This window comes from Pelophylax lessonae (genome assembly GCF_965119305.1).
Source record: "Pelophylax lessonae genome assembly, chromosome: 11".
NCBI lineage: Eukaryota > Metazoa > Chordata > Amphibia > Anura > Ranidae > Pelophylax > Pelophylax lessonae.
In genome coordinates, this window is record NC_138778.1 from 4,987,153 (window position 1) to 5,001,791 (window position 14,639).

General features: G+C 45.2%; 1 protein-coding gene across 1 annotated transcript in view; it reads right to left on the minus strand.

The window, feature by feature from the left end:
* Positions 1-14,639, minus strand: part of COX10 (cytochrome c oxidase assembly factor heme A:farnesyltransferase COX10) — a 144,084-nt gene that overhangs the window by 114,744 nt on the left and 14,701 nt on the right. Inside the window, exon 4 of the mRNA XM_082272691.1 lies at positions 10,809-10,933. Within this exon, the coding sequence (XP_082128817.1) occupies positions 10,809-10,933 (125 nt within the window). The remainder of the gene's footprint in view (positions 1-10,808; positions 10,934-14,639) is intronic.

The following is a 14,639-nucleotide window of genomic DNA, read 5'->3' on the forward strand; positions in this document are numbered from 1 at the left end:
CTACTGAAGTCGCTGCGACTTCAGAAAAGGTTCCTGTACTACTTCAAGATGACCTCTATCCGACTTGAGTCCATAGACTTCAATGGGAGTCGCCTCCAAGTCGGATCCTTATCTATGGTCAAGCGACTGTGAACAGACTTTCCAGGAAGAAGAAAAAGATTACCCAGGCATTCCCCACAGACAAAGTCGCCTCTCTTGCAAGTCTCTTGCAAGTCTCTTACAAGTCTCTTACAAGTATCTTGCAAGTCTCTTACAAGTCTCTTGCAAGTCTCTTACAAGTCTCTTACAAGTCTCTTGCAAGTCTCTTACAAGTCTCTTACAAGTATCTTGCAAGTCTCTTACAAGTCTCTTGCAAGTCTCTTACAAGTCTCTTACAAGTCTCTTGCAAGTCTCTTACAAGTCTCTTACAAGTCTCTTGCAAGTCTCTTGCAAGTCTCTTACAAGTCTCTTACAAGTCTCTTGCAAGTCTCTTGCAAGTCTCTTGCAAGTCTCTTGCAAGTCTCTTACAAGTCTCTTACAAGTCTCTTGCAAGTCTCTTTCAAGTCTCTTACAAGTCTCTGCTAAAAAGTCGCTCCTTCATGGGGCGACATTCTGGTCGCGGTAGTGTGAACCGGCTCTCACAGTCCTGTTCACACGTGTTTGCTTTGTTTCAAAAATGATCCCCAATGTCACTTTCTTGGTCCTTCAGAGTGTCTAAAAAGCCTCCATAGAAGTCTATGACAATGTTCGATAACACCTGCAGCATTTGAGGGGCTTTTATTCAGCTTTAGCTTCGCTTTGTTTTGGAGGTTTTGCAGGTATGAGATGTTCCAGGTTGCACTGGGAAACCAACAAGCAAACCGGAAATGAAATTTTCCAAAATGTCTTGGTATGCTGACGCCTTAAGAGTTCCCTTCACTGGAACTAAGGGGCCAAACCCAACCCCTGAAGAACAACCCCCCACACCATAATCCCCCCTCCACCAAATGATTTGAAAGTGCACAAAGCAAGGTCCATAAAGACATGGATGAGCGAGTTTGGGGTGGAGGAACATGACTGGCCTGCACAGAGTCCTGACCTCAACCCAATATAACACCTTTGGGATAAATTAGAGCGGAGACTGCGAGCCAGGCCTGACCTCACAAAAGCGCTTCTGGAATAATGGTCAAACATTCCCTAAGACCAGTGGTTCTTAACTCCTGTCCTCAGGACCCACTAACAGGCCAGGTTTGCAAGATAGCTGAAATACATCACAGGTGCTGCTCATGGATTTCAGCATTCTAGTCTGCATCTCCCCAATGTAATACCTAAAATCTGGCTTTTAGTGGGTCCTTTGGACAGAAATTGAGAACCGCTGCCATAGACACACTCCTTGTGGACGGCCTTCCCAGAAGAGTTGAAGCTCTTATAGCTGCAAAGGGTGGAGCCAACCCAATATTGAACCCTACGGACTAAGACTGGGATACTATTAAAGTTCATGTGTGTGTAAAGGCCGGTGTCCCAATACTTTTGGTAATATAGTGTATATGGAAGTTGGAACTGCCAAGGGAGTTCTATTTCTGTCCAGCCAATAATGAGATTTAGACTGTCCTTCGAGACAGCAGAGCCAGCCTGGTCACCTCCCAACCCCTAATCTGTGATTGGAAAATGAAGGTGCAGCAGAAAACTGATGAGCTTACACTCTGCTCTCTCCCTATCAGCATACTCCTTGTTGGCATACGCACATGTAGCATTGCCTGAGAGTCCTGACTGCACAGGGGATTACATGGGGCAGATGCCAAAACAAATCCAGGTCAGGCCCAGTAACTGCCTCATAAGAAAAGGGGTGATATTACCACTCCCTCTGGGCTCCAACACAAGTCAACACTGGGAACTGGGTGCTAGCTTGTGATGGAGGAAGGAGCACCGAGGGGAGTGCTTGAGAAGGCTACTCAGAGGGTCAGGGTTGTCTTTTCACAGAAACTCATCACTGCGATCTGAATGTGCCTCTTAACCACTTAAGCCCCGGAGGATTTGGCTGCTCAAAGACCAGGGCCTATTTTGCGATTCGGCACTGCGTGACTTATGGACAATTGCTCGGTCGCGCGACGCTGTACCCAAATGAAATTGATGTCCTTTTTTTCCCACAAACAGAGTTTTCTTTTGGTGGTATTTGATCACCTGTGTGATTTTTACTTTTTGCGCTATAAACAAAAAAGAACGACAATTCTGAGAAAATAATATTTTTCACATTTTTTTATATGAAATTCCCCAAAAAAAAAATGTAAAAATCTAAATTTTTTAACATTTTTGGCCAATTTGTTTTCTGCTACCTATGTTTGGTAAAAAAAAATCGCAATAAGCGTATTTTGATTGGTTTGCGCAAAAGTTATTGCGTCTACAAACTAGGGAAAGATGTCATTTTTATTGCTTTTTTTTCTTACTAGTAATGGCGGCGATCTGCGTTTTTTTTTTGCGGGACTGCGACATTAAGATCGGACCCTTGACTGACATTTTTGACACTTTTGGGAGTACCAGTGACATTACTACAGTAATCAGTGCTATAAATATGCACTGTTACTGTTAAAATGACACTGGCAGGGAAGGGGTTAACTTTATTGGTGATCAGTGGGTTAAATGTATCCCTAGGGGCGTGTTTCTAACTGTGGGGGGGCGTGGCTTGTGATGTAACCACAGAGACATACGATCCTACATAGCAGGATCGTATGATCTCTGCAGTTACATCAGGGAGAATGACAGGCAGCTTTGTTTACATCATCCGCCTGCCTTTCTCCCTCTCCAGCGGGAGATCGTGAGTGGCCGGCGGACATCGGAGCCATCGGTCACTCGCGTGGGGAAGGCAGGGAATGAGCGGGGGCGGGAGCGCGCCTTGCTCGCCCCCTAGAGGCTTGTGGGCGAGCGACGTAGCCCTACGTAGTTTTGCCTGTAGGGGGCTGACTGCTGCAGTAAATAGTCGTGCGGCGGTCGGCAAGCGGTTAAATAGGAATAGTCCAAAAATGACTAAATACTGGCAGTTCCGCCCTTTCTTCGAAGTTGGACAAATGCCAACAGATTTGACACTCCTTTATCGTCATAGATACGGCGGTTTTCTGAAATTGCACTCAGCTCAGATGGAAAATGTATGGTTGATTCACAAAAACAGGAGGGTGCAAAATCTGGTGCAGCTATGCATGGGAGCCAATCAGCTTCTACCTTCAGCTTGTTCAATTAAGCTTTGACAATAATACCTGGAAGCCGATTGGTTTCTGTGCAGAGCTGCACCAGATTTTGTAAATCAACCCCATTGTGTGCCTAAACCCCACTAACACTCAGCACAAGCAGGCTACAGACAGGTTAAACACGACACGCATCCTCCCCAGCGATCCCTCTCCTCCTGAAGAATCGCAGCATTAAGATCCATTCACGGATAAAGCTGAATAGCTGTAAACTCATTTGCTTATCTCAGCCCGGCGCGTTTCAGTCTGTGAATGAGGCTGCTTGGTACGCCGATGCGCTCCGCTACTCCTTATCTGAGGAGCCCTGCAGTCACAGGCTAATGAAATGTATGTATTACAGGAGAGCATTAAAAAAGGACAGAAAAGAAAAAGGAACAAGGAAATGAAACCTAACTCAATTACATTTTTTTTTTACAGATGGGAAAAGACCGGCTCTTGAGGGTCTTAATGGATCAGCTACAATCTTGCAAACATGAAGGGGAAAAAGTTATTGCCCCCTGGGAGGCTGGGATCAGGACAAAGGAAGTGGCGGGTGAAAGGCCGAGAGGTTTTAAGCTTCGGCTGCGGGAAAAAAAAAGATAAAGAAGGATGTAGAACAACTGTGTGCACTTGTGTGGACAAGAGATTGTTGTCACGGTGTGAGCATGAAGTGCCGGTCTCTGGAGACGTACAATATGGACACGGACTCCACTCCATAATCTGCAGACCATCAGACTCCGCACAGCTGACCTACAGAGGGACAACCACACACTGCCAGATACTGGGAAGACGCCATGAAGATTTAGGCTTCTACTTCTCCATGATAATCAGAGCTAAAAACAATAAAACAATGGCTCCTGGAACACTTCACATGTGCGACTTCAAAGTTGTGTGATTTCCATTGCGACTTTTGATCAGTGTGACTTTTTGTTATCACTTTGGCTTTGACCAATGGGATGGTTTGTGCTCTACAAAGCTGCTAGACATGATCAGAATGGAAACATTTGTTTCATTTATTTTCTAATGAATTTCAAATTGTTAGAACAATTCCAATCCTGTGTGAAGAACAGCTGGCTGTTAAGGAGCGAGCCGGAGTTCTATCAGATTTCCCTAAATACGTCATTTCCGGTGCGGGTTCGTCATGCACCAGCTGTAGCCGCGTCACACGTCTTACTGCGCATGTGTGGAATAGGTAGGTAATTTTGATAACATCGTAAGGGATGAGGCAAAAGTCCTACTGTGCATGAGCGGGCGCATGCGCACCAACAGATCGGGTAGCAGCATCTCTTATAACAAACCTCCATCCGATCTCCATGGCATACACTGCGCCGAGCCGACAATGGAACCATCCTATTCCCTACCCACACACGCACGTCCACTGTCTAATTGTCAGGTCGGCGCAGTGTGGGGCATGGAAATCAGATTGCCGGGTCGGCGCAGTGTGGGGCATGGAGATCGTATTGCCGGGTCGGCGCAGTGTCGGCTCGGCGCAGTGTCAGGTCAGCGCAGTGTGGGGCATGGAGATCGGATTGCCGGGTCGGTGCAGTGCTGGTGCAGTGTCAGCTCAGCGCATTGTCGGGTCAGCGCAGTGTGGGGCATGGAGATCGGATTGCCGGGCCGGTGCAGTGTCGGCTCGGTACAGTGTGGGGCATGGAGATCGTATTGCCGGGTCGGTGCAGTGTCGGCTCGGCGCAGTGTCAGGTCAGCGCAGTGTGGGGCATGTAGATCGGATTGCCGGGTCGGTGCAGTGCTGGTGCAGTGTCAGCTCAGCGCATTGTCGGGTCAGCGCAGTGTGGGGCATGGAGATCGGATTGCCGGGCCGGTGCAGTGTCAGCTCGGCGCAGTGTGGGCCATGGAGATCGGATGGATGTTTGTTATAAGAGATCCCGCTGCCCGACCCGTTGGTGCGCATGCACACTAGGACTTTTGCCTGACCCCTTACGATGTTATCAAAATGCCCCACCTATTCTGCGCATGCGCAGTAGGACTTGTGATGCGGCTACAGCCGATTCATGACTAAGCCACAGCTGATCCACAAATGGAAATGACGGAGGTATGGAATTCTGACAGAACACCGGGAAGCCAGACGCCACATTCCTAACAACCGATGACTTATCAGCTGTTTGTTTGCAAACAAAAGAATGCCGGTGTCCTGTCAGAATACCGCTATCAGAAAATGTAACAGAAGAGACGTTCTGAGAAACATTTGCTTACATGCGTTCCAACATGGCGGCTATACGTTCCAATAGGTTTCCCAATCTGACAGAACGCGAAGGCAGCAGCGGACATCTTACACCCACGCAAGTCTTAAATTTCACTCGTAATTTAGCAGTAAACTCGCCTTATATACTGAAATACAGTATTACATTTTTATTATTATAGTATTCTAGTAAATACAGTGACAAGCCGGCAGGCAGAAGGTGTCGACGGCCATCTTGGTACACCCCACACTGCTCAGCGCCAAACCGATTATATTGTAAAATAGAGAATTTCACTCGGTCGTGGTGAAATAGTCTCTTTCAGTATATAAGGTGCGTTAACTGCTAAAATATGTGTGAAATTGAAGACTTGGCTGGGTGTAAGAAGATGTCCGCTGCCGCCTTCGTGTTCTGTCAGATTAGGAAACCTATTGAAACGCACAGCGGCCATGTTCGAACGCATAGCACATGCGCAATAAGCAATGTTGTTCGCAATGTCTCTTCTGTTGCATTTTCTGATGGGTAGCGGTATTCTGGGTAGGGACAAGGGCCTCTTCCCTGCAACCCTGGCTGGTGGATATGGGGGTCTGCATGCGAATGGCTTATCCGATTTTGGAAGCCCCCTTTAACAAGACTCCCCAGGACTCTGCATTCACTATATCTGATCCCCCCCAGGACTCTACATTCACTATATCTGATCCCCCCAGGACTCTGCATTCACTATATCTGATCCCCCCAGGACTCTGCATTCACTATATCTGATCCCCCCAGGACTCTGCATTCACTATATCTGATCCCCCCAGGACTCTGCATTCACTATATCTGATCTCCCCAGGACTCTGCATTCACTATATCTGATCTCCCCAGGACTCTGCATTCATTATATCTGATCTCCCCAGGACTCTGCATTCACTATATCCGATCTCCCCAGGACTCTGCATTCACTATATCTGGTCTCCCCAGGACTCTGCATTCACTATATCCGATCTCCCGAGGACTCTGCATTCACTATATCTGATCTCCCCAGGACTCTGCATTCACTATATCTGGTCTCCCCAGGACTCTGCATTCACTATATCTGGTCTCCCCAGGACTCTGCATTCACTATATCTGATCTCCCCAGGACTCTGCATTCACTATATCCGATCTCCCCAGGACTCTGCATTCACTATAGCTGATCTCCCCAGGACTCTGCATTCACTATATCTGATCCCCCCAGGACTCTGCATTCACTATATCCGATCTCCCCAGGACTCTGCATTCACTATATCTGGTCTCCCCAGGACTCTGCATTCACTATATCTGACCTCCCCAGGACTCTGCATTCACTATATCCGATCTCCCCAGGACTCTGCATTCACTATATCCGATCTCCCCGGGACTCTGCATTCACTATAGCTGATCTCCCCAGGACTCTGCATTCACTATATCTGATCTCCCCCAGTACACAGAACATGAAAATGCAATTATTTTAGTAAATATAAACTGCTAAATCTCTTTTCAAATCAGCAGTACATAGCAGTCTTATGACTTCTATCAGTGTCTGGTTAAAGTTTGTAGGAGTTGTTTTCATTCTCCTCTGACTGTCCTAAGAGGCTGCAGGTCCCCGGATCCTCTGTCTGGAAAGTGCTGATTGGCTCTGTGCTGATCACATGCACCCTCCCAAGAAAAAAAAAAAAAAACACACTCTAGCAATACACACCTAACTGAACTTGTGCAGCTTGTCCCCTGGCCTCTATACTATCTGGAGTTATACTGGGGAACACAAGAAGGGGAGGATAAGAGAAGAAAGGATCAAAAAGCCTTTTAACACAAAAGACAGGATTAACCCCTTAGGTTCCACAGTGAGTATAACAAGATTTTACTGTTGTGGGTTTAGGAACACTTTAAGCCAGTTTTTTTTTTAACCTTTTTTCAGTCAAGATACAAGTAGGACACCCAACCTTAGAGGTGATTTATTCTCCCAAAGCAAATAAACTTTTGCAAACTGGTACTCACCAGTATTCCAATGTTTCTCTTCTCTCTCAATTTTTCTCCATCACTCCGCTAATGTGACCCCAACGCTGATGGAGAGGGGCAGGGAAGGGTCAAACAAGGAGGCTATGTGGGCGAGTGACATCCTCCATATCAACTGGGAATGGCATTGGTGAGAAGGTTGTAATGGTGTGCAATGAAAACCTGTGGCTTTGTGTAACGGAAAGGCCGGCTTTATTCATACGCTGGTTTGCATCAAATTTTTAGGCAATTTGCCGAGGAACCCCTGAAGAAACCTCAAGGCACCCTGGTTGAAAAAGGCTGCTTTAAGCTGTATATTTTTATGCCATTACCACGACCCACCAAAACTCAACATAGAATTCTCCTACACAACACAAACCTGATAATACAAAATATACAACAAAAATCACATCAATCCATCAAACAACAGAGGGCTCCTGCAAACCTCGGTGTCCTGGTGCATTGCGTCCAAGATGATTGGAATGAGCCGGCAGGTGCAGAGCACAGCAGTGCATTACCAAGCAAACCACACTGGAAAGATGAGAACTGGTCCTAAACCATGCAATACGCCCTCCAAAACATCAAATCATAGAAGACAATAACCAGCAGCCATAGAGGAACTTACAAATTCCACCAGAACAAAGCCGCTGCACTTCTACAGACACATAATAAATGTTCATTCCTAAAATAGAACTATAAGCAACTCTCTTTCGAGGATAGGGAGGGTTTTCACCATCTGTGTCCCCTTGGGGGAGATTTGCCTTTTTTTTCTTTTTTCTTTTAAGTGTAAATGTGAGATCTGGGGTCTTTTTAACCCCATATCTCGCAATAAAGATAAAGAGGTCCTGTCATACTTATTTCTATTACAAGGGATGTTTACATTCCTTGTAAGGCCCCGTTCACATACAAGCGACGCTACTTCGCACCGCAACCTCCGAGGTCGCGGTGCGAGCAGCGCGCCGCGACCTCGGAGCGGCCGCCACGGACTTCATAACATTGAAGTCTATGGCGGTCGCCTCCTGGTCGCCCCAAAGAAGCTCCGGACCCTTTTTCTAAGTCGGAGCGACTTGTGTCGCTCCTATTAGAATGGGTCCGCAGCTTCCCTATGGGAGGCGACCTACGGCGACCTGTGAGGCGACCAGGTCGCCTCACAGGTCGCCTTAGTGTGAACGGAGACTAATAGGAATAAAAGTAAAAAAAATTATATATATATATATACACACACACACACACAATGTAAAATAAATAAACAAACAGAGTTGGGAGTGGTCACTGCAGGGGGGGTATTGACCAGTGGGACAGCCCCCATGGGTGCGTATATGCAAATGCCTTTGTTCTTTTGACTAAGTCTTATGCCTAGCTACTCCTGCGGAGCGGAAGTCAATACCCAATAGTGATGACTTAGAGGAGGCGGCGACTGTCGGAGGACGTAAGAGAAAAGAAAATTTAAAGCGCCCCGTCCCTCCGAGCTCATGTGCAGAAGCGAACACATACGTAATCTGCGCCCCACATATGTAAACAGTGTTCATAAAATGAATATCTCCTAAGGATTGGTAGGCTGCAATATAATAAAAGTGCAGCGTGCAGGAGATATTGTAGCGCGCTGCAGTCGGTGACATCATTGGCGCATGCGCTCTGAAGGAACGGCACTACCCGTGCCGTTCCTCCATAGCTGTGTGACGCAGCTAAAACTCCCGCAGCAAGATGTCATCGCGGCTCCACCAGTCAGATGGCCGGAGTCCGTGAACCCAGAAGGAAGACCAGGTGAAGATGGAAGCCTCTGCAGTGGTGACAGCTCACCGCCTGATGGCTTCGTTTTAGTCTTTCATAATGTGCCGGTATTCAATGCACCCCACACATTATGATTATTGCCTTGCTCCTGACTAGGCAGGAAAAAACTGAAGAGCTAGAGCAGGAAGTGGGAGTATACCCCCTGGGACTGCCCAATGGGCGTAGTCAAACTTTTTTTTTCCTAGTGTCCTACTCCTATAGGGGGCAGCATAAAACAAGGGTCAAGAAATTATGGAGCTGTGTCCGTCAATGAATGAAAGAGAAACTTTATTTTTTTATTTTTTACTTTACTACCCCTTTAAACCTACAAGTGCTTTTTTTTTAACCACTACTAAAGGTGGTCCCTGGGTTACAAGCAAGATAGGGACTGTAGGTTTGCTCTTAAGTCGAATATGTTTGTAAGTTGGAACAGGAAAAATGTTTTAAGTGTAGATCCAGCCAAAAGAATCATTTTTAAGTTTTTTGGATAGCATAGGGAAGGGTTAACACCCCTGTACCGTTTGTTTTGCTGTCTTTACTCCTGTTCAGAAGATTTCACCTCACTTTCTGTCCCTGTGACAACTGGATTTTGAAAATTTTGGGTTGTTGTGGAAACAATGATTGGTGATAAACCTTCAGTGGAGAAACCTTTTTCCCATGAGAACTAGGGATGCACCGATCCGATATTCGGATCGGATATCGGCGCCAATATGGCCATTATAGCTGGATGGGGGGATCGGTAACATTGACCGATCCGGTTTTTGCTTGGTAACGGCTCAGCCATCCCTTACTTGGTGCAGTAGTAGTAAGGGATGGGAGCCGCTACTTCCTGTATAGTCCTGGCTCACAGGGGAGTGATATCAGATGCACTCCGCCTGTGAATGGAGGAGCCGTACACATGAAGCAGCGGCTTTGCTCTGTACTGCAGCCGCTTGCTTTGTGTGTAGCTCCGGATCGGTTCCGGTATCGGCGATTTCACAACGCCAGATATCGGTATCGGGTCCAAAAAAGTCAGATCGGTGCATCCCTAATAAGAACTCTTCCTAGGGGGAGATTTCTCCTCACTTCCTGTTGTCTCCCTCCGTTTAGTAGGAGTCGTTTGTAAGTCGGATGTTTGTAACCCGGGGACCGCCTGTATATTGGCTTTTAAAATTTAAAAATGCAGCAATTTAGAAATTGGATGAAAGGTTTAGCACTGGGAAACACTTTTTGAAAGATAAAAAGTGCATTTTATATACAACTATATAGATTAGACCAAAATGAGGGACAAACGAGGAGGACAGAAGGACTTTCTTCCGAATCAGGGACAGTCCTTCGAAATCAGGGACAGTAGGGAGCTATACAGACAGAATGTTTAATTCTTCTCCAAGGCAGAAAACAAAAAGATTGGCTGCAGTTTATGTTTTAAATCAAAATAAGACGGGATGAGAGGACACAATGGGAATTATTCAGGTAGGTGGAGCAGTATTGATGAAGCGCAGAATGCGGTAACCCATAGCAATCAGATTACAGTTAAAGGTAATGGAAAGTGAACCGTTCTCAGGTCACAGACAATAAAAACACACCGACTGGAAATTCACAAGCATCTCTGATTAATAATAGTGGAAATGTAAACTGTATTCAATCCACATACATCCCAAAACTGATCATAAGACACAAAACATTGACTTACCTGGTTGATGGTGTTGGCTGCACAGGAAGCCAGGCCGGTTCCCAGAGAGGCCAACAGGAAGCAGCTGAGGTCAAAGGGCACAGGAGCCATTGCATAGCCAGCTGATGCAGTGATCACCACCAGGGCTGTAAATGACAAGAATAATATTCTGTATGTTTGATTTGGTACAAGGCGGCCTTTAAAAATTAAGTTTAAATTGCTTATATTTTGCCTTCCCTGGTCCTTCCTCCCCCCATTCGTAAATGCTAAAGTTATTAAAACTTTGCCAAAAGTGGAACAAAAACCTTCATACTCTCCCCCCAAATCATTCATGCAGACAAAAGAGATGTCCAAAATATTTTTTTATTTTGCCTCAACATATACTTTACATGTGCAATTTACTGTATTTTGCAGCCACTGTTCTACTACATTGTGATGTAAAAGTTTGGGGAGGTGGATGGCGCTGCCAACAAGGTGTAGAAGGGAAGAAGGAAAAAATCTCCTGGGGTGTATATAATTTAGGTTAAACCTAGAGGAACCTAATATAGGTAGGATAAATATAATATGTACACTCTAAAGCACAGTAAAAGTGCGTTCCAAAGGGAGGAAGTGATGCAGTGACGCTCTACGCGTTTCGTCATAAAGACTCCCGATGACGATGTTTTGGAATTTTATATATTGTTTATATATGCATTTTTGTATTTTACTGTGCTTTAGAGTGTACATATTATATTTATCCTAACTATATTAGGTTCCTCTAGGTTTAACCTAATTATATACACCCCAGGAGATTTTTTCCTTCTTCCCTTATACACCTTGTTGGCAGCGCCATCCACCTCCCCAAACGTTTCCATTCCTTAGTGTACACATCTGTGAACAGGTTTAAGGGTAGGCAGCAGCCAATCTTCCATCTATAGACTGAATCCCTATCCTAAGCGCGGATTTATCTCTTTCCTTTACATTGTGATGTGCATGGCCAGGCAGGGAGACATGGCTGACTGTGATGTCATAGCATCCTATACTCCTGATACTGCAGCACACACAGGAGGGGGGTCAGCTTTGTCACCCATTCACAGGAAGCAGACTGAATGGGAAGAAACTGGTGGGATCAACAAGTGTTTTGAAGCATCCCATACACAGAAATTATAAAGCTTGGAATGATATATTTAACACTCACAAGGGGAGCGATACAAAGCAATAAGACATTTGGGTTTATATAGACTTTAACGGATTGGAAAACTAGAGAGAAAGAAAAAAAGAAGAGGAAAGGAGGCACTTCAAACTCTTTAGTATAATTATAGTTTACCTACAGGTGTCCACTTATTTAATGATGCTTGTTATCTTATTAACAAGTGACTAACCCTGGTACAATAATTAAAACTGTAAATTAAGCATACTAATTAAATGGAGGTGATTGCCTCTTGCAGCTCAGTCTGGCACACTGATAATAGGAAGGGATTACTGCGTGTGTTTGTCTCTTCTAGGATTTATTTTTGCAGTATTAATTGCATTCTTACACCCGGGGTGGAACTTCATTTGATCTTACTACAATAGGTGAGAACATTTCCCGACACAAAACCTAATCTGCACTGAAAGACAGTTGTGAGGTTTAAAGCAAAAAGAAAATATAAACCGCAGTATGGCATTATGTATGTGAATGTATAATGGATTTACAGAACAACTCTGCCCAAATTCAATGGGTGGGCACCAGAGAGCTGAAATAGTTTGTGCCTCTGCCCCTTCCATGGTGACATTTCCCCTCCAGAGGTTGTCTCTCCATCCCTCCCACAATGGTGACATTTCCCCTCCAGAGGTTGTCTCTCCATCCCTCCCACAATGGTGACATTTCCCCTCCAGAGGTTGTCTGTCCATCCCTCCCACAATGGTGACATTTCCCCTCCAGAGGTTGTGTCTCCATCTCTCCCACAATGGTGACATTTCCCCTCCAGAGGTTGTGTCTCCATCTCTCCCACAATGGTGACATTTCCCCTCCAGAGGTTGTGTCTCCATCTCTCCCACAATGGTGACATTTCCCCTCCAGAGGTTGTCTCTCCATCCCTCCCACAATGGTGCTCTATTGGATGAGATGTGGTGAGTGTGGAGGCCATTGGAGGACAGTGACCTCATTGTCATGGTGAAGAAACCAGTGGTGAGATGATTGGAGCTTTGTGACATGGTGCATTATCCTGCTGGAAGGAGCCATCAGAAGATGGGGACACTGTAGTCATAAAGGGATGGACATGGTCAGCAACAATACTCAGGTAGGCCGTGGGGTTTAGACCATGCTCAATTGTTACTAAGGGGCACAAAGTCTGCCTCTCATTTACCAATTTGTGTCGCCATTCAACCAGCATGCGTAATTTTGAAGCATGACATACTGAGTATCTATTTACTTGGTGTAACATTTAAAAAAAGTGATTTTTTTTCCCAAAAAAATTTACTGTAAGACCGCTGCTCAAATACGGTGTGACAAAGCATTGCAATAATCTCCATTTTATTCTCTGGGATCTCTGCTAAAACATATATATAATGTTTGTGGGTTCTAAGTAATTTTCTAGAAAAAAAAAACTGATTTAAATTGGTAAACAAGTGTCAGAAAAAGGCCCGGTACTTAAGTGGTTAATACAAAGCGGTAATGGCCCAGGAACTGCCCATCCCCCAAGGATCAGTATATACCTGAGAGTCTGATTTCACCCAAGGATCAGTATATAGCTGAGAGTCTGATTTCACCCAAGGATCAGTATATAGCTGAGAGTCTGATTTCACCCAAGGATCAGTATATAGCTGAGAGTCTAATTTCACCCAAGGATCAGTATATAGCTGAGAGTCTGATTTCACCCAAGGATCAGTATATAGCTGAGAGTCTGATTTCACCCAAGGATCAGTATATAGCTGAGAGTCTAATTTCACCCAAGGATCAGTATATAGCTGAGAGTCTGATTCCACCCAAGGATCAGTATATACCTGAGAGTCTGATTTCACCCAAGGATCAGTATATAGCTGAGAGTCTGATTTCACCCAAGGATCAGTATATAGCTGAGAGTCTGATTTCACCCAAGGATCAGTATATAGCTGAGAGTCTGATTTCACCCAAGGATCAGTATATACCTGAGAGTCTGATTTCACCCAAGGATCAGTATATACCTGAGAGTCTGATTTCACCCAAGGGTCAGTATATACCTGAGAGTCTGATTTCACCCAAGGATCAGTATATACCTGAGAGTCTGATTTCACCCAAGGATCAGTATATACCTGAGAGTCTGATTTCACCCAAGGATCAGTATATACCTGAGAGTCTGATTTCACCCAAGGATCAGTATATACCTGAGAGTCTGATTTCACCCAAGGATCAGTATATACCTGAGAGTCTGATTTCACCCAAGGATCAGTATATACCTGAGAGTCTGATTTCACCCAAGGATCAGTATATAGCTGAGAGTCTGATTTCACCCAAGGGTCAGTATATACCTGAGAGTCTGATTTCACCCAAGGATCAGTATATACCTGAGAGTCTGATTTCACCCAAGGATCAGTATATACCTGAGAGTCTGATTTCACCCAAGGATCAGTATATACCTGAGAGTCTGATTTCACCCAAGGATCAGTATATACCTGAGAGTCTGATTTCACCCAAGGATCAGTATATACCTGAGAGTCTGATTTCACCCAAGGATCAGTATATACCTGAGAGTCTGATTTCACCCAAGGATCAGTATATACCTGAGAGTCTGATTTCACCCAGGGATCAGTATATAGCTGAGAGAGTCTGATTTCACCCAAGGATCAGTATATACCTGAGAGTCTGATTTCACCCAGGGATCAGTATATACCTGAGAGTCTGATTTCACCCAG